Genomic DNA, 20,926 nt, shown 5'->3' on the forward strand with positions numbered 1-20,926 from the left:
AAAACTTTTATTTATATCCCACCCTCCCCGGCCAAAGTCGGGCTCAGGGTGGCTAACATCAAGTACATAGCATTGGCATAAAATCAAACAATAATTAAATTACCTCCTAAAAACATCTCAATATCAAATTTAAGTCTAATTACATGGCTTTTCACAGGTTTACGGTTGGGAACAGTAAGTGCTCCACTGAACTGAAATTTCAGCCTTCACGACATAGGAAAACAGCCAAGTAAACAGCTATTTTGGTGGAGGAGGGTCAAGATATTAACCGATATGCATGAAATTTCATATATAGCTATATAATCCCTTGGAGCAGGAATTTTTGCTTAAAGAGTTTTTTATGAACCGCCCTAGTATGGCAGTAATTGTTCCTTGATAATTTGTCACCCCCTCCATTATGGAACCTGGGGCGGAGCGGCCCCTATGACCCCCTTGCTACACCCCTGCTCCCCCCCCCCCCCGTTTGTGGATGCAGAACAACTTTTTCATACCTTTTGCACGCATATAGTTTGGTAAGTTTACATCTACATTGGAAAATTGCATTTATGAAAAGGGGTTGTTCATCCAAAGGTGATGTGGTAGTTGGCTACCTTGCTTTAAAAAGCCAAACTTCGTTACAGATCCTAAACAAGGATATGTTGATCAACACATCAATTGCTACTTTATTTCTCAAAACAGGCTAGGGCAGTATACATTTCCCTCCCTGCTCTCCTCTCAATACCTTGGTGAGATAGTTTAAGCACTCTTCAGGCTCTCGGAAGAACATAGGGGGTGGGCTTTGAACTTGCTAGGGGGAGAAGGTGCAATTTGTGGGATGTAAAACGCAGGAGCAGTCAAACACAACACTGCTAGAGTGGACATAGAAAGGGAACTCTAGGCCAGCCAGTCGGAACTTGCTGTTTCCCCTGGGCTAGGATGACTTCCTCTGTGTAACAGGAGATGGGTGTTGTCTCACCTGGGCAGGTTAACACAAAACCACAGGGACCACACTCCATCTTCCTCTCTCTCTTTTGGACGCCGTTCTCAAAGGAAAAACATCGCTATGAGGATCTCTTGGCTTCCAGCCAAGAGAACACAAAGGGACTGTTTTTCCCTTGTAGAACAGTCTCCTGAATAAATGTAACTTTTACTAAGTTTAAGTTTGCCTTTGGGATCCAATTGTGAACAGATGATTTCTCGTGAGTTAACGTTTTATGCTTTTATAGAAGACTGTGTATTGTCTTATTTTCAGAGGGATTAATGGGGAAAATACCAGGACATTTATTACAGAGGTTTTAACAAACCTGAGCAAGCTATCTGCTGCGTTTGTGTTTAAAAGGGGAATGAGAACTCTGCTAATTTCTGGGACTTGTAAACACAAGTTGGAATAGGATATCTTAAACAATATGTCCTCTCCTGCATCCCAAAACATTCCCACACAATTGCCCTGCCTCCAGTGTGTGCCAGGGACACCCACTAATCCTTCATGCATTGAACGTGAAGATCGGATGGGAAACTGCAGCTACATTCAATAACATGCAGTTAGATTAAGAGCTCATCCACCTATGGGGCAGGATGAAGCACCCGCCTTAGGCGATGGAAGTGCAAGAGGAGGTGCTCCACCCACCCCACTGCTTCTGCCACCCAACATTGCCACTTGTCTTCCTTACCCCCCAGGCAGAGAAGTTGAGTGGCAACGCTTTTAGGCATGCATGCCACATTGATTCCTTTGATTCCTGCATGCCACATTGCTGCTTGGCTTCCACTGCCCGCCACTCCCACCTAAGGGGAGAAGGTCAGTGGCAATGCTTTAAAGAGTGGCAGTGCTGGGACAGGAGGTGACAATTCCCATTTGTTCATTTGGTGAAGTGGGCCAGACCATTGGAAACCTTGCAAAATTTGGGTTCCTGGCTGAAGGGAATATTCTAACAGCTTTGAGCTGAACGTTGTTGGACTTGCTTCATAGAGTTTTGCAGGCAAGAGAGGAAGGGGCAGGGCCAGCATGCATTGGAACATGACATGCACATTCTCACACTCCCTTTCCATTTGAGCCCTCACATGTTCTTCTGAACACCTGAACAGTGTTATAAAGACTTCCTGAAGGCTCCTCAGCAAGATAATCGTGGTTGCATTTCTTAGTCACTTTATACAACAAAAATGTCTCAAAACCATTTAAAAACCAAAGAAATAAAGAAAACAACACACAATGCATTAAAAAAACCATTTTTCTTGTCTGAGTGTAAGCAAATAATGATGGGCCTTTCCCAAACCAACCTTTCAGCTTACTGGATCATAAGGATCTGGGATGGAAGCTATCCTTGAGCACTGATAACAACATAAGAAAAGTGTGCTGGTTCAGATGGCTGTGGGAAATCCTCAGGCAGGATTCCAGCACAAGAGCAATCTCCCCTCCTGTGGTTTCCAGCAACTGGTATTCATAAGCATGAATGCCTCCATCTGTGGAGCAGAGCACAGCCATCATGGCTAGTAGCCATGGATTGTCCTCTCCTCCATCAATTGGTCTAATCCTCTTTTAAAGTCATCTAGGTTGGTGGCCATCACTGGGAATAATCACCCAGTGTTACTTTCTGAACATGGTCCTCTTCAGATCTGCTGAGAGATCCAGGAGAAGTAATAATGTGGTCATTCTCTTGTCTCTTTCATGGATCCAAAACAGGTCATCTATCGTTGTGACCAAGACTGATTTAGTTCTGAAACTGGGTCTGAACCCAAATTGTAGTAGATTTTGATGACCAGTCTCATCCAGGAACACCTGCTTGATGGTATTTTCGTAGTAGTAATTTGGGCCACCTGTGGGAAAAATCCAGTGGTTCCATATTAAAACCACGGGCAATATCCGATATTGCATGGGCAATACCCAATATTACCATGGGCAATATCAAATTGGAGCTCTTCTCAAACTCCCCTCCCCTCCTGTTCTGTGAGTGGATGCCTTCACTAATTGGATATCATCCCATCTATAATTTATGCAAGACAACAGATGCTTACGTGTGATTACTGAGCACATCCTCAATGCATAATACTCTTGGTAGTTTTCATTATGCAAATTGCAAATCAAAGCACTAGCTACTCAGTATAAATGCAAACTGGAATAATGACAGTGGGGGTGTACAGAGCTTTCTATATAGCCTGGTACATACTAAAACAAAAGCACCAGATGCAACAAGCTATCTCTTGGAAGAGAAGGTAAATGCTTCTGTTCTTGTGAACTAAGGTTTTGCTGGTGCCATTGGAAAGGAAGAAATGGGCTTTGGAGAAACAGGGAATAACGAGTGAGATTAAATGAGTCAACATTAAATTTGGGCTTGGAGACTTCATTTGCAACTGTGGAGCTGCTTATTCCAGAGCTGTCCTATTGATCTTAGCTTGAGAGCTCTGGAGCCAGCAAATCGTTTGTGTATTGGTTGCTAAGCCACAATCTGTGGACAGTAGTGTTCCATGTTTAGCCTCCCTGGGCTTGCTCCGTTGCAGATCATGATGGGACACAGCAACTGATATTAAGGAATGTTGGGATTTTGTTTGGTACCAGCAAAGTTGCTACTTATTTTATGCAGGGCTCTTCTGACCACTCTTGCTTACCATTATTATTGTCCCCCCAAAAAATTAGTCAACAGTGGCTTTTCCTTCCAGTATGCAAAAATGTACCGAAATGAGTTTAAATAAGATTTTCAAAGTTACTATTAAAAACTGTTTACTCATGGAAAGTAAAACCAGCCATGTTGTTCCATTAACAGGAGTGGGGAATCCAAAATCTACAACAGAGTAACGAATCAAGTTCTCCAGAACTTTCCATGCGGCAGGATGTTGAACAGAATGAGGGGTGGAATGGGGGAGAGCAAAGTAGTGTAGTTGAAGCCAGAAATTTGCAGTATATCAAAATCTTGAGCAGGAGGACAGTTTTGCAGGCATCATTGAATTAACAGCTCAAGGTACAAGGCAGATTGCAAGCTATACGCTGGGCATTTAGGTACAGTCTGAAGGCAAATGAAGCTAAGACTCTTGCTAAAGATAAGCAAGTCTAGGTCTGGTCAGTGTTTGGATGGGAGACCTCTGAGGATCCATATGTATGCCACATTGTGTTCCATGATGGTGGGATATAAAACATCATAAATTTAAAACACATATTGGGTGGGGAAATAGATCATAAAATCTATTGGTTATGTGGTTCCACTTTTGGATACAATAAAAGGTCTGGGATACATTCAAAAATAAATACCACAAATGCAGTGTATTTCTTGTATACTTCAGAGTAAAGTATATCAATCAAGCTGGCAAAATGGTTTTGTTATCTTCCTTTAGAGCGGGGATGGGCAGTCGTGGACTTTGGGGTTAAAAATTTCAGCAGCGCTCTGTCCGACATAAAAGTTCATGTCCCCTGCCTCTCGCCTTCCGTTGCTCGTCATTGTTGCAGCATCCCCTGTGGCGCCCTCTCAGCTCGGTGCCCAGTGCGGGCAAACTGGTTGCGCTCCCCTAAATCCACTTCTGGGATGGGGAACCTGTGGACCCTGAGATGTTGTTGTACAATTCTCATCAGCCCCATCCAGCATGGCTAATGGTCAGGAGTGATGTAATCGAACAATATGGAGGGTCCACAGGATCTCTATTGCTACTTTATAATGATGAGATTAGCTAGCGTTTTTGGACAGGAATTACAGCTACCCATTTTGAGTTTCAAGTTGAAATATTGGCTTTTGGGTGGAAGGTGAGTCCCTAATTGTAAGAATATGCACTTTTCCCTTTTTCTTTTTTCTTTTTTAAACAATCCTGTTCATGAGCATAGTTTCCCCCTCAGCCTTGGCACCAGTTTTTATTCCAATTACTACATCTTTTTCTTTTTCAGTTAATTATATGGATTTAACTCAGACAGTTAGAAACTATGTATTTAAGGGCTAATGTCAAGATGTAACAGGGACACTGTTAAAATTGTTCATGAAAAGCACCTCCTGTTTCAGCTCAGCCCTAGTGGAAATTACACGGAGATTTTCGTCCCTTCAACTATTTTGTGCTTATTGTTCATTCTGTGATATGAGAATACAAATGCTTAGTTCATCATATACAGACGAAGTTTGTGGGAAACCAAACAATACCTTTTGCTTGTCATACTCTGAAAGGAGGAGGCTGAAAAACTAGACTGGGAGAATTCAATTAAAAAATAATTGTTCTACTGCTGTTTTTCCAGGGCTGAAGGATTTAACAATGACTTCCCTCAGTGAAGCAAATGCTAAGTTTGCCACTGACTTCTTCCATCTGCTGAGGAAAGAACACCCATGTGGAAATATCCTGTTTTCTCCAGTTAATCTCTCCACTGCCCTGCACCTGTTGCTTTACGGATCGCGGCATGACACAAAAGCGGAAATTGAAAAGGTAGGATGCATATTTATTTCACAATCTTTCTCTAGCACTTTAACATCATGAGAAGCCAGTAAGAGAAACTGAGAGGACATGAGTTGCCAAAGTCACCTTATGAATTTCATGCCCATGCAGAGATTTGGACCTTGGTTTCCACACATGAGTTGATGAAGCTACCTGTTATTTTGGTCCATCTAGTCCAACAACAACAACAACAACAACAACAACAACAACAACAACAACAACAATTTATTTATTTATACCCCACCCATCTGGCTGGGTTTCCCACCCACCAACAGAATACTAAAAACAGGGGGGGGGGAGTCAAACGTGTATCAGCCTATATAGCCTGGAACCAGCCCTGCAGTTCACAAATGCAGTTGCTCATTATCAAGTGCACAGTAGTTAAGGGATGTACATGTATGTGTGAACATGTTCCTAGTTTAATATAAAAAGACAAGAAACCGTGGGAAATTTTTAATATAGGATTAATTAATGCATTATCATTTTTTAACCTGTTAGGTGCTTCATCATCTCAGCAAAACTAAACAACATGCAAGTTCAGGAACCGGAAGTGACTCTGAAACAGCAACAAAAATTGACCGTTTGGGAAGCAAACTAAGCATAGATCTTTCAAACTTGCCAAATGGTGTGTAGGTTTTTTTTTTAATGAACTGAGTGGCTCTTCTTCATAATCCCTTTAGAGAAACATATCTTATATCAATTATTTCATAAAATTTATATACCGCTTGATTGTAGAAAAAAACCTCAAAGCAGTTTAATATACACTAGTATTGCATTTCTAAAGTCACTAGAGATAAGCAAATGCTAGCAGTTTACTTGTATGGTAATACTGCATTTCTTAAGTCAGAAATATTATCCCTAATGCTGTTAGGCTGTTGCCTTTGATGGGTTTCTCTTTTAAAGCTTAAAATGCAGGCAGTGGAAAGGTAGAACACAAAAATCAACACAATTCAGCCCTTGCTATATTGTGGGGAAGCGTGTAGGACAAATAGAGAAAACAACCCAAGGAGAAGTTTGTTACCGGTATCTATTGAAAGGGTTTGGGCAAATGGCAGAGAATTGGCTGGCCTGGCTATTGCTGCAACACTCCTTTTATTCTTTTTTTTTGTAGTAGCATTTACATTGGGGAAGATAAAGTTAAGTTAAAAGTAATGATATGTAGGAGATATTGGCCCTGTCTGGTGTGGTTCCAGTGTAATGTGGTGGTTAAAGTGTTGAGGTAAGAACATGGGAGAAAAGGGTTTGAAACTCCACTTAGCCATGTAGCTCATTGGGTGACCTTGGGCCAGTCACCAACTCTCAGTCACCAACCCAAACAGGGCAAGTCAGTGCTGTATATTCTTCAATTTAACTGCACATTAAATTTCCATTGTTTGCAGCTCGGACCGCTGCAAGGGAGGCTGGCTGTGAAGTTGAGGAAGGAGCCTCCTCACCTGTAACACCTGGAGAAGATGAGAGACGAGCAGAAGGCAACCTGGAGTTGTCAGTGGCGGAAACCACTGGTGAGCTTGATTCTGAGGAAGTTTCTCCCTCTTACTTTATTCCTTGGAGGAAACATCTCCAGGGAATGGAAGAGGCTGAATATCTAGTTCAAGAACAGTCATCTCCAAAAGGAAAAGTATCCCGGAATCCATCTACTTCATGTGAAAACCTGGAAGAACAACCTGTCAATGAAAACATGGCAGCTTCAGAAGCAGGTCTCCACACATCTTCCCATGCAGCCAGTGATAATATTAGTGCCCTGTTGTCTGAGTTCAGACACACAGTGAAACATGCAGACGACAATGTGCAAGCGTTCAAGGAAACTTTTGGTCTTTTTAAAGAATGTTGTGACAAAGTGTGTACAAGCATGTCAAATCTGCAAGCTGTTCTAGAAGCTCTAGTTACCATCCTAAGAGAATAGAGGAGAAGCAGCCTTTATGGGAAGGAAATACATTAAATACCTTTATTGAACTGGAAGTCTGTTCTAAATTAACCAACAGTTTATGTGTTTTCCCCTGCACAATGGGACAACAGAGGCTGGATCCAAATAACCTCTTTTTCCACATCTTAACCTGGCATGTGGTAAAATAATCCTTACCACTTAGCAGGATGGTAGAGAGGGTTTATATGGAATAACATAGGGCAGCCTCCTTCAGGGTGCATGTAATCACTTCACAAGATGGCTGCCTGAGACCCAGACAGGTGATCAAATTACCACAGGATGGAGTTACTTAACCTGGTTATTGGTAACATTCTGCAAGTGGTAAGGTAACTGCCATCCCCATACACAGATTAGGTGCAAATGTGTGGTAAAAATGCAGGGCAAAATTGCTGTCTGTGTCCAGTCTCTTTACTATCCTGCCAAGAAGAAAGGAGAATTTCAACAACTTCTTAGGTACAGCTGTCTGGCAAAATTCTCATCTGTATTCACTCAATGGCCATTTGTACTGGACGTTCATGGTGTGATTTATTGTTAAGACATGAAATTGTAAAAATAGTGCTCTGAGGAAAGGGGTGAAAAAAGAAAGTTCCTTTTCTCAGTCTAGAACCATCCTAAACAATCAAAACATGCCCTGACCCAGCCTGTTAGGTCTTTTTAGTACTTCAATTTGCCTGTTTATCAAAGATAAACTTTAAATACTGAAATTTCTAAAGTTATTTTTAGTAGGGTTGCCATGTTTCAAAAAGTGAAAATTCGGACACAAAAGTTGTTCAGATTTTTTTGGCACACTTGTTGAGCTTTTCTTTCTTTCTTTCTTTCTTTCTTTCTTTCTTTCTTTCTTTCTTTCTTTCTTTCTTTCTGGCCAAAGTTGTTTTCTCGGTCATTTTTGCAATTTTCAATTCTGCCTGGATATATCAGTCCTATTTTTAGGATGTTTAGGGGATTCCTCTTAGAAAAGAAGAAACTATTTTCTTGATGTTTTCTTCTGTTTAGTTGTATTGATGTTTATCTGCATCTGTATTGTCTTTTTTTGTAAACTGCTTTAGGAGGTTGTACATCTAAAAAAGCAGTTTGTGAATGTTTAACATAAATAAAGTAAATAAATACCTCAGTCCACAATTTGCACTTAATTGGGGGGCGGGGAGCATGAATGCCTTGCTTTGGGAAACAACCAATTCTGCATTCCAATCTTGATTGTCATTGCCACTCAACAGCTGAGTATGTGTACTAGTGTTATAACTATTTTACAACCCTATGTTCCTACAGCTTAGTTAGGTGAACTTTTGCCTAAAAACAAAGGAATGAACTTTGATTTCCAAATCTTCTGAAAAAAAGGTCACCCCAAAATCAATAAATAGATTTTTTGTATATGCAAATTTATAATGTATTCTGCAATTATACATAATAATTTTAATTATGTATTATAATACAGGAACAATACAGCCTGCAAATTTTCTAATACTTGTACAATGTTTGGTACATTGTACATCACTTATTATTGTTTAGAATAAATTGAGGTCTCCGTTCATCTTTGTTTTTTTTGCAAGCACCATAAAGTTCCCGCATCACTCTGATTGTGCATTCTGCGCATTGACTACTTCTTGATATCTGGAGTACGGATGGCCCCTGCTTCCAGTGATTCTCCAATACCCGCAATGCTTTTTTTGCAAGGTTTCAATGTTTCTGAAAAGTTATTGGAATCGTTTACATTGAGTAGGAACATTACATATACAGTTGTACCTCGGCTCCCGAATTCCTTTGCAGTTGAATGTTCAGGCTCCTGAACAATCAAAAACCGAAAGTGAGTGTTCCAGTTTTCGAACGTTCTTCTGGAAGCCAAACGTTCTTCTGGAAGCCAAACGTCAGAAGGGGCTTCCGTGGCTTCCGATTGGCTGCAGGAGCTTCCTGCAGCCAATCAGAAGCCGCGCTTCGGAAGTCAAACATTTCAGAAGTCGAACGGACTTCCAGTACGGATTCTGTTCAGCTTCTGAGGTACGACTGTACCATGATTCTTCATTTTGGGGAGATTTTTTCACAACTGAGAAGAATGAGTCCCCTTTTCAGTGTTTCTAAGCAAAAGTTAATCCCTTTATGATAATGTTCTTTCCAGTTATGAAGCAGGAAGCTTAAGTAGGTTTGATGGTTGCAGAGCAATGTGCATTCGTGATTATTTGTGCTCACGATGCTATAGGAACAGTCACATGCAATCCTGCTTTCAATACAAGTTTACACATGCAAAAGATTTGTGGCTGCCACTCAGCTTCATTTCCAATCCTGCAACTTCCCTGCTGAAATCCCATACATTTTCATACCACAAATGTTTTGGTTTCTTTTTGTTCTGCTTCTGTTGTGCTGCAATCCCGCCAGACAGCAATAATGCAGTAGCACACGGGAAACATCACAGAACAAACTAAAAGAGAATAAATTCACTTTTAATGTTCTATCATTGTATCAAGAATGTGTTGCAGAATATACCTGCGATAAAACATCACTCTGGAGGGGACCGATACTTAAATGGATTGAATTCAATGGAACCCCTTCACCTTAATGAGTGGATCCAGTGCTCCCCCCTGGGGGGGGGTACTCAGGCTCATGAATAGGCTGTACCACTTCATACTGCAGGAAAGTGTGTGTATACTTTTTTTTTAAATGCTCCACCACATAAAAAGCTGCCTTCTAATAAATAATAATTAAAAATGCACATCAAGAAGAAAGGTTCTAGTTCATCCCAACTATGCTGCTTCTTCCTTTGCTATATATGTTTATGATTGTTGGGTGTTTTATGCATTGTAAACCACTTCAGTAGGGTATCCAACATGAAAGGCAGCCTAATACATATTTGCCAGGATCCCCCCCACCCCCAATGCATTCATGAATGTGATTCCTTCCTGTGTCCCTTGAAAATGCAGCTGCAAACACACAGTAAACTCTGTTGTGGACAAACACAATGTCCAAAATTCAATGACAGTAAACATTCATTTGTGAATGCTGCCAGTCCCTGACAATCAGATAGTATGTGTCCACATTGAAAATGACAGGTTTATATTGTATCCCACCTCCCTCTCATAGCATCTGTCAGGATCAAGAGTTAATTAATAAAGAGTTAATTAGCAAAAACAAGATCTGCACAGGAGTTTCAGGCCTAATGAGCACAGCAACTCATCTTTAGTAGGTCTTACCCCCATGAGGCTGTTGCTGAGACTGAAAGTCCCGGCCTTATCGCAGCTGTCTAAGTCCCCTCCTCTCCAGGGTATTTCTCCCAAGCAATCAGAAACTGCGCCTGCATGTTGCCAGTCTCTCCTTCGCCCTTTACATGCCTCTTCTGGTTCTAGGAGATGGCAGGAGGAGCTTGTCACAGAAGGAGGGAGGACACCTGTGACTCTTGACCAGCCTCACTCACCTTTGCCTCCCTCCTCTCCTGCTTCAGCCTCTGCCTCTCATTCTGAACTTCTCTCTGCCACAGACTATCCCAGCTCATTAAGCCCTGTTACCTCTTCAGCTTCTGACACCTCCTCTTCCTGATCTTCTCCCTCTGACCACTCGTGGTTGTCCCACCGCCACCACTCCTCGGGCTCTGAGCCTTCTTCCTTTGGGGGTTCCCCAGCTGGTTCCTCTCACCATTCCACTGCAACCAACCAGCCCAACAGCATCTCATTCAACTTACCAACATTACCACCATCATTCTCTTAGTGTCATTGCAATGTACAGGTGAAACCCCCAAAATTAGAATATTGTGGAAAAGTCCATTTATGTAAGCAATTGTTTTCATTAGCTACTGGAGTTTAATATATGAGATAGACTCATGACATGCAAAGCGAGATATGTCAACCCTTTGTTAGTTATAATTGTGATGATTATGGCATGCAGCTGATGAAAACCCCAAAGTTGAAATTGTTAATTTGGGGTTCTCATCAGCTGTACGCCATAATCGTCACAATTATAACAAATAAAGGGTTGACATATCTTGCTTTGCATGGCATGAGTCTAACTCATATATCAGTTTCACCTTTTAAATTGAATTACTGAAAGAAATGAACCTTTCAACGATATTCTAATTTTTCGAGTTTCACCTGTATATTGTTTTCCTACCATTGCTATACATCACCAGCTACTGCTGGTAGGGGTGGGGAGCATACAGGGCAGTCTTTATAGCAGAAGTGAGGAACCTGTGGCCGTCCGGATGTTGCTGGATTAAAACTCCCAGCACCCCTGATCATTGCTCATGCTGGCGGGGGCTGATAGGAGCTGGAGTCCAAAAGCATTTGAAGGGGCACAGGTTCCTCACCCCCCACTTTATAGACATCCTTTGTTTTGTACACTATTTTGTCCTTTCCTGAGGCTCACTGCTGGATCTCAGCAGTGATGCAAACATCTTTTTCAGTCTTCAATTGTGTATGTCTAAAAATGGGCGGAATCTGTACCTTTGTTTGTTTGGATGTTCACACAGTTCACGGGGTGTGTGGGTGTGTGGACTGTGAGTATTGGATGAGAGCATTGTTATGAAAGTTGTGTGCCACCCCCCAATTTCTGCAAGATTCCCGGGGGTTCCAGGTGCTCACCCAGGGTCTGTGTTCTTTTGGACAACTGAGACACGGCAGAGACTGTCGAAGCTTTAAGAAATATGGTTTATTCACCTATTTACACCATCAGTCTGCATGGGGTAGTACAGATCTTACGGCATGGTCATTTCAAGAGGGGCTTGTCCCCCACAGCAGTGGAGTCCAAGGCATCTCTCTCAGCCAGCCTACCCAAGATGGATCCCAGTCCTTTTTCCTTCTCCTTCCCAGAACACTTTGCTTAAAGCTTTCTTTTCCTGTCACCTCACACCCAGTTGCCCTGGCAACCTTCCAAACCACCAGTCTCTGTTCACACCTCAGGGCAAAAGGGGAGGATAGTTCTCTTGCATTGCCAATGGCTCTCAATGGCCCTGTATTGTTTCTTTAATGGCCCTTGCTTGGCCAGGTCATTTTGCATAGGCTAGCCCAGGAATGCCTCTGCAGTTTGTACGGTATATCTCCTTTTACATCCCAAATAATCAAAATTCTAGCATTCATTAATTTCTAGGGTTTGGCGGGGTGTGTGTGTCCCCCCCCAATCTATAACACTATTAGCATTACTGCAAATATTGATGTAAATATAATATTTACAAGACAGTGGTAATCACTAATACGTTTACTAAACAGGCAACTCTGAGTCAGTGTAAACTGGAAAAAGTCACATTTGGTCCTGAGTTTAGAAACTTTCTGTCACATTACAGAGTTGGGGGGGGGGATGTTACCCATGCTGGAGTCATTTGAAAGTCATTTGACACGGGGACAAACAGAAGAAGACACCTTCGCCCCGGTATGGGTCCCCTTCATCACACACACAGCCCAACAAGACAATGCCAAAAATCTTCCGACAGCATACAAATCAATATGGCTAACCTGACCCAAAATACCCACCCACCCCACTCACACAGGAAACCAAAGATCACCACAAATGAACAACCACACCCTATGCTAATCTTGACCTCTCTCACCGCCAAAGAAGCACAAGCAAACAACAGAGAACCTACACAAACAATGCTGACACCAAACCCTACATATATAAAGGAAAATAGAAACATCATCCCCCTACCCCACCCACCTCCTTCTCCCTTCTCTCCCTAATGTCTCAACAACCAAAACCGATTTGTAAAAATGTTACATGGAAAAATACGAGAGAGACATTGCACACACTTTTGTAAATCAAGAAAATCTTTAATAATAAAAAAGAATGATAAAAAACATTGCAAAGCCAGTCTTTTAGCTCCTACACTGCATTATCATGAAGATCATTGCTAACTCACCTAATGACTTCAGTGTTACGCCCAGAAGGGCTGATTTTATTTGTTTATTGCAACAGTAATTAGTGCAGTACAAATTAACGTGGTGCAGCCCTGGTCCTAGTCAGCAAGTTCAGCTTCATCAAATAGCTCATATCGGACATATGGGCCCGCTCTAATTATATTTTATTAAGGAACTCTGCTCATTAATTCCATTTGGCTCATTTAGATTGTGGAGGCATGCGAGCCTAAAGGTTCATGAGCAGATTAAAATGCAACTAGATGGTGGCATGCCACAACACTGCTCCCTCTATCCTGCCACCCCCTCACCAACTAACCTTACACTGCAGCTATTCCAGGACAGAGACGGGGTAAACTCAGGGCTACGTATACCAGTGGTGGGGCTGGGGTCAGAATACAAAATGGTGGTCAGTGTGCCTGTCATGGAATACGTTTTATAAAGCGCAGAAGCTACCAGACCATTCTGGAACATTCCGGTGTTTCGTTTGTAAAGTCTTCTGGAAGGAGCAGATAGCACAGCTGCTGTTTACCAGGCTGTGCGCTATCTCTAAACTGCTCTGAAGACAGCTGTCTACTGGGGAGTCCATTTACTCTTCTTCTCTTCTTTCATACTGCACTATAGGTTTACTTCACTTTCATTTTTACAATTTATTGTGTGGTGCATTTTTACTGCTGGAAATTGGATTTTGCTCTGAACGAGCTACGTTTGCCTTGCTAGGCAGCTAGCAAAGAACTGTATGCTTTATACCTTAGTAAATCTTTTACTAAAGACTTTTACTGACTCTGTGTGAGTTTCTGGAATCCACGCATCTGCCAGACTTCTGCTAATTAAACACAAAGACGGGAGCGTCTCTGGCTTTTTTTGAGCATCGTCACTCGTCAGTGCCACCCTACCAATGTCAGGGTCTACATATAAGACACTGTGATCTGGCATCGTATATTTGGCAGAGGGGGAAAAAACAATGCTCTTGAATCTTGTGACTAACAACCCTTAAAAACCCTTTCAAGGTGGCTTTTCGTGGGATATTTAATATGTTAAATGCCATACCATCCAACTGCCCCCAAAATGCCAGGACCACCCTGAAAAGTCTGTAGCCATCACAGCTTCTCATGGTGTCACAGAGACTCCCAAATTCCCAAGGGGCCTTCCCTTCAGTACAGCGTTTCAGCATATTACTGTTTAAAAACTTCCAAGAAATAAGAGTTCACCACCTTTTGTGGGAGTGTGTCCCGCCACCAAACAACAATTACTGTCAGAAAGTTCTTCCTGATGTTTATGTATACTACACATCCCAGGCAGTGATAAATAGGTAAAGGGACCCCTGACCATTAGGTCCAGTCGTGTCCGACTCTGGGGTTGCGGCGCTCATCTTGCATTACTGACCGAGGGAGCCGGCGTACAGCTTCTGGGTCATGTGGCCAGCATGACAAAGCCACTTCTGGCGAACCAGAGCAGTGCACGGAAACGCAGTTTACCTTCCCGCCTGGAGCAGTACCTATTTATCTACTTGCACTTTGACGTGCTTTCGAACTGCTAGGTGGGCAGGAGCTGGGACCGAGCAACGGGAGCACACCCTGTTGCGGGGATTCGAACCGTCGACCTTCTGATCAGCAAGACCTAGGCTCTGTGGTTTAACCCACAGTGCCACCCGTGTCCCCAGGCAGTGATACAGTTGGGTAATTTAAGACTTTGGACTTCACAGTTGCAGTGGGGTGTGTGTCTTTAGATGGAAATGTGTATTACTGCACTTACTGGTCTTTTTTGTTGAATATTTCTTCTCGTCTTGATGTCTGAGCTTCACGGTAAGTTTTAACATTTTGGCATACTCTTATCATCTTAATTATCCATTCTTCTTTCATTGGTACACCATCTTCTTTCCTATGGGGGTGCTCTATAGATGACAATATTTATTTCTGTACTTGCTTCAAAATGTGGTAAGCCAAACCCATTTTGCTTTTGCACATCCTTCTTCTCTGTCTTCTGATCAAGAACTATCTAATGCGGCCAGACTCTCCACGTGGTTCCCTCACGTGAAGGCAGTTAGATCTCTGGCCCACTATTTGAGTGATCTGATAAATCCTACGCTAAGAAGGGCCTTTACACTAGCTCAATTTCATGCCATTCCCACAGCATTCTTACAGGGTGTATTTTCCAATACTCCTCTGGATCTTCGACTCTGCCCATGCAACAAGGGAAAGATAGAGGACTTTATTCACTTCTTCTTCCTCTACTGCCCACTATATGCCTCAATAAGACCTAGGCTTCTCCCCCTAATCCCGCTGACTATCGCCAGGGATGTTGACCGCATGAAATACTTACTGGTAGATGCCAACCCCTTGATTTCATGTGGAGTGGCCATCTATATATTACAGGCCCTGAAACTCAGGGCCTGTAATATGTAAACTCAGACCACCTTTTTGGCTAACTTCCCTTAGCCTTAGTCTTATGTATCTTCCTGACATGGACTCTGTCATCATGCCCTGCTATTGCTTTTTTTATTTTATTTGTCTTTTCCAGCACGATTTTACCTCCAATGTTTTAACTGTATCTGTTGTATTCTTTGTATAATCGTGCCAGGCCACTGCCTGGTCTTTTACTGTGTGCTACGGCCATATGGCTAATGCAATAAATAAATTGATTGGGAGTTTGAAAACGTTTGTGCTCATTGATATACCAGACACAACCAATGCACATTCTGTGTGCTAAATCCCATTTGTACCCTTAGGGTTAAGGCGAACTGTGTGTGGGTTATTGCCAACATATCATTTCCATTTATCTGAGACTCGTTAATCCCCTCACCTGCCAGACAGAGTTGTTAGGTGACATCATGTTCTATTGCCCATTTTCCGCTGATGCCTTTTTCTCCTGGTGACATGAACGTGCTTAGCTAGGTGTCTCCAGATTGTCTGGGGCAGAATGTTTTCCTGCAAGAACACTCATCTCCATGCATTATGTGAAGTCTTCGGTTATGAAATGGGGACAGACTTGTAGAGCTTCTGTTGCAATTACTGCATATACAAAAGGGCACACGTCCTTGTTAAAAGTGGGGGCCGTAATTCAGCAGTTCCTGATAATGTACACAATAAGGAAGACTTGAATGGTAATTGAAGGTAGCTTGCAGCTGAACTGTTAAACTACACAGCAGACGTGTTGTATATGCTAAGTTGGGTGCTTCTTTTGTGCTCTGTTTTTCTGTTTCAACATTTGAAAAACTATATGAAAAAAGGCAATCTTTTGAGACTATGAAAAACAGAATTATATGATTGTTGTCTCCATGCATGATGAAACATCCATACACACATCTAAGTGGGCAAGAGGAATTTGACTTCTGTGAATTTTGATGTCAACTGACCTGCCGCCTGTTCTAAGCGTGTGGATCAGAATGCAGTTATCTTTCACATTTTGCATGGCTCCAAATGTTGCAATACAGTTCTTAGCTTAAGCACCAAGATGCTTTAAAAATGCCTATTTCAAGGTAACACACCTTTAGAAATGTGTATATTGAGATGAAATAATATACCTCTTTAAATACTCATTTTTTAAATTGAATCACTTGGATCACCTGGGGAAATTATACTTGTGCCACCTACAGCATATCATAAGGTGGTAACCCCCAAAGCGGGCATTTTTTGCAGTTGCCTCTGTGCTGTGGAATGCCCTTTTCTCTGCCTTATGTGAAGCAGCAACCATCACTTGCTTCAGATACCTCATAAAGACGTATCTTTTGCCCAGTCTTTCCCTGACTCGTAAGAATCATAGAATCATAGAGTTGGAAGAGACCACAAGGGCCATCCAGTCCAACCCCCTGCCAAGCAGGAAACACCACCAAAGCATTCCTGACAGATGGCTGTCAAGCCTCTGCTTAAAGACCTCCAAAGAAGGAGACTCCACCACACTCCTTGGCAGCAAATTCCACTGTCGAACAGCTCTTACTGTCAGGAAGTTCTTCCTAATGTTTAGGTGGAATCTTCTTTTTTGTAGTTTGAATCCATTGCCCCGTGTCCGCTTCTCTGGAGCAGCAGAAAACAACCATTCTCCCTCCTCTATATGACATCCTTTTATATATTTGAACATGGCTATCATATCACCCCTTAACCTTCTCTTCTCCAGGCTAAACATACCCAGCTCCCTAAGCCTTTCCTCATAAGGCATCGTTTCCAGGCCTTTGACCATTTTGGTTGCCCTCCTCTGGACACGTTCCAGCTTGTCAGTATCATTCTTGAACTGTGGTGCCCAGAACTGGACTTAGTAAGCTTAGACCTTGTTTCATGTGAATCCCCCAAATCTCTTTCTTGTTTGTTTGTACTAGCAGAAAGTGCCTGGAATTGCCCAGGAATTCTAAGAATCCAAAAAAATTGTGATTTCTAAATGGATAATGTAAACATGGAATGGATAAAAGTACAGGTATATCTAAATGAATTACATGCACAGTAAACGTTATACAGACTGGATTACGAACCGTTCAACAAGTATTGTGAGTCCAAACACGGAACAGAAACCCAGTACTGCCACAACGGTGAGGGTAGCACATAGGAGAATATAACAAATGTTCAAAGCCGCTTATCAAAGCTGAACTAGATGAAATGTTCTTCAATGGGTCTTGAGTTGGAAACACAAAGCCGTATACATGGATGAATGACGGGAAGGTGAATCAAAGCCACCACCCTGATGAGAATAACGCATGTAGGCAAAAGAAGACCTGTTTTGCCTGTGAATATCTTCTTTATCTTGAGAAAACTGTTTTGTATGATTGGCTTTTTGGACTGATGAAGCATGTAGCGAAACTTGTAATATATCCAGAGAACAGGTCTTTGAATTGCCTTCCCGTGATTCATCCATGTATACGGCTTTGTGTTTCCAACTCAAGACCCATTGAAGAACATTTTGCTATTGCTCTGTCCCAGCTTCTGCCAACCTAGCAGTACGAAAGCATGCCAGTGCAAGTAGATGAATAGGTGGCGAGGAAGGTAAACAGAGTTTCCCTGCGCTCTGGTTTCCGCTTTGGTGTTCTGTTGCACCAGAAGCGGTTTAGTCATGCTGGCCACATGACCTGGAAAGCTGTCTGTGGACAAACACCATCTCCCCCAGCCTGAAGCGAGATGAGCCCATCACCCCCATAGTCACCTTTGACTGGACTTAACCATCCAGGGGTCCTTTACCTTTACCTAGAATAATGGCTTCAGACAGGAGGCAGGAGGGCCACCCACCTTCTTCCCAAAGCAGCTTCCTTCACTTACTTGGGTCTTGTGGAGGTGCTAACTAGGCTTTGGGAAGGAACCCTCATGCCTCCTTCCCAGTGCCACTGTTGCTCCAGGAGCTGCTTCCGCAGCCCCCATCCACTGGCTGGGGGAAATTGGGGCACAGCGGTGTCACGAGGGGGGCGGGGGGCAGCCTGACCCAGGTTCCAGGGGAGGGGGGGTAAAGCAGTATGGACGGGGCAGGCCTACGAGCCACTGCTCGGTCGGCGGCTCAGTCGGTCGCCCCAGGAGCAGCGCTGGCCTGATGGACTAACTGCGCATGTCTGGATTTCCGGACATGCGCAGTCAGTCCTGACATGGGTCATGACGTCACAACGCACGCCCCCAGGGGGTGCCTCCGCACTGCCGCCCCGGGTGGTGGAGAGGCTTCCTACGCCTATGTCGGAGGCCCTGTGATCAAGTCAGAAGCCATCATGGTTTTAGGAATTTTGTCACCGTCTTGGCAAAATCAAGGCACTTGGAGGGGATGAGATGTCTCTCAGTAAGTGAAGTGGTGGCATGATGAAGGGAATAAGAAAGCGATCCTCAGCATTTCCTGCTTATAGGTCCAGTTACAGGTGGGTAGCCGTGTTGGTCTGCCATAGTCAAGACAAAATCGAAAATTCTTTCTAGTAGCACCTTAGAGACCAACTGAGTTTGTTCCTGGTATGAGCTTTCGTGTGCATGCACACTTCTTCAGATACACTGAAACAGAAGTCACCAGATCCTTAAATATAGTGGGGGAGTGGGGAGGGGTATTACTCAGAAGGGTGGTGGGAATGGGTGATAGGCTGATAAGTGTGGAAAACCTGTTGACGACTCTAAACGGCTGCAATTAGTCTTGCAGGGAAAGGCAAGGGGTGAGATGGCTAAGGATGGCTTGGTTATGTATAATGAGATAAGAATCCAATGTCTTTGTTCAAACCAGGTTTCTCCATGGTTTTAAGTTTGGTGATTAGTTGCAATTCAGCCACTTCTCTTTCCAGTCTATTTCTGAAATTTCTTTGTATTAAGACAGCTACTTTGAGATCTTTTATAGAATGTCCTGGGAGATTGAAGTGTTCTCCTACTGGTTTCTCTGTCTTGTGATTCCTGATATCAGATTTATGTCCATTTATCCTTTGGCGTAGGGTTTGGCCTGTTTGTCCAATATAGAGAGCTGAAGGGCACTGTTGGCATTTGATTGCATACACAATGTTGGAAGATGAGCAATTAAATAGTCCTGAGATGGTGTGTTTGATGTTGTTGGGACCAGTAATGGTGTTATCCGGGTTTATGTGGCAGCAAAGTTGGCATCTGGGTTTATTGCAGGCTCTGGTACCAGTGTCCATGTTGAGTCCTGTTTTTGTATTATTGTGGGTGAGGAGCTGTTTGAGATTGGGTGGCTGTTTGTATGCGATGAAGGGTCTTCCTCCCATCCTTAGCCATCTCACCCCTTGCCTTTCCCTGCAAGACTAATTGCAGCCGTTTAGAGTCGTCAACAGGTTTTCCACACTTATCAGCCTATCACCCATTCCCACCACCCTTCTGAGTAATACCCCTCCCCACTCCCCCACTATATTTAAGGATCTGGTGACTTCTGTTTCAGTGTATCTGAAGAAGTGTGCATGCACACGAAAGCTCATACCAGGAACAAACTCAGTTGGTCTCTAAGGTGCTACTAGAAAGAATTTTCGATTTTGTCCTGCTTATAGGATCACCCATTCTTTTACTGGAGTTTCTTGGGAGAAAATAGTGGTTTCAAGGGATAGTTTCAAAGAGATCGTTTCAAGAGTCATGCTTTGGACACCCTGCCAATACATGGAGATCTTCAGTGCTGAAAGGGCATGTCATAATCCACCTGCTTCTTGCAGTAGATGAAGTGCACATAATTATACAAACTCATATCTGAAGCATATGTGGCAATGCATGATAATCAGGTCTGATTATTATAAATGTCCAGTTTTTGCACCGCACTGTTTTCATTATGTAAATTTGATTTAATGAAATGGTTGCAGGTTTAGAACTTCAGGCTTGTTTAATGGTTGTGGGGGTGTGAGATGATCAGTATAAATACCAGCATCTCACAGGAGGAGAGCATCACACTCACCAGCCAGACTCCTATCATCACAACTGAAGCCAAGGTAAGAAGCTCTCCTTTCAAGCATCCATGTGTTGGGCGATGTGCATCTTTACCGCAGTTCTTTTATCATGGGTAGTTCTTCAAAACTGTGGGTTTGGTGGTAGAATGTATTGCAGTGCAGAAGTAGGAACAAGTATATCTGTATTCTGAAGGATCCTGAAATGATGAGCTGTTTTGGTCTTCCCTCAGAGCTTTTGAATTCCATCATGACCACCCTGCCTGAAGCCAATGCTAAATTCGCTGCCGATGTTTTAAAAGTGTTGGCCACCGAGCACCCATGTGACAACATCGTTTTCTCCCCTCTGAACCTCACCTCAGGCCTGGGCCTACTCGCTTATGCATCTGGTTGTGAACAAGCAGCCGAGATCGAGAAGGTGGGTCTAATCAAGCGGTAGAGATGCAGCCTTCAAACCGGGGTTCATCAGCAGATACCTTTCAATCA

General features: G+C 43.0%; 1 protein-coding gene across 1 annotated transcript; it reads left to right on the top strand.

Moving 5' to 3' along the window:
• Nucleotides 1–5,192: 5,192 nt before the first annotated feature.
• Nucleotides 5,193–7,291, top strand: LOC117049726. The gene is made up of 3 exons (XM_033154586.1): nt 5,193–5,364; nt 5,872–5,998; nt 6,753–7,291. Exons 1-3 carry the CDS (start codon nt 5,197–5,199, stop codon nt 7,274–7,276), a joined length of 819 nt encoding a protein of 272 aa, XP_033010477.1. The 5' UTR covers nt 5,193–5,196; the 3' UTR covers nt 7,277–7,291.
• Nucleotides 7,292–20,926: the final 13,635 nt, after the last annotated feature.

The sequence above is a fragment of the Lacerta agilis genome, chromosome 7 (assembly GCF_009819535.1).
Source record: "Lacerta agilis isolate rLacAgi1 chromosome 7, rLacAgi1.pri, whole genome shotgun sequence".
NCBI classification, from domain to species: domain Eukaryota; kingdom Metazoa; phylum Chordata; class Lepidosauria; order Squamata; family Lacertidae; genus Lacerta; species Lacerta agilis.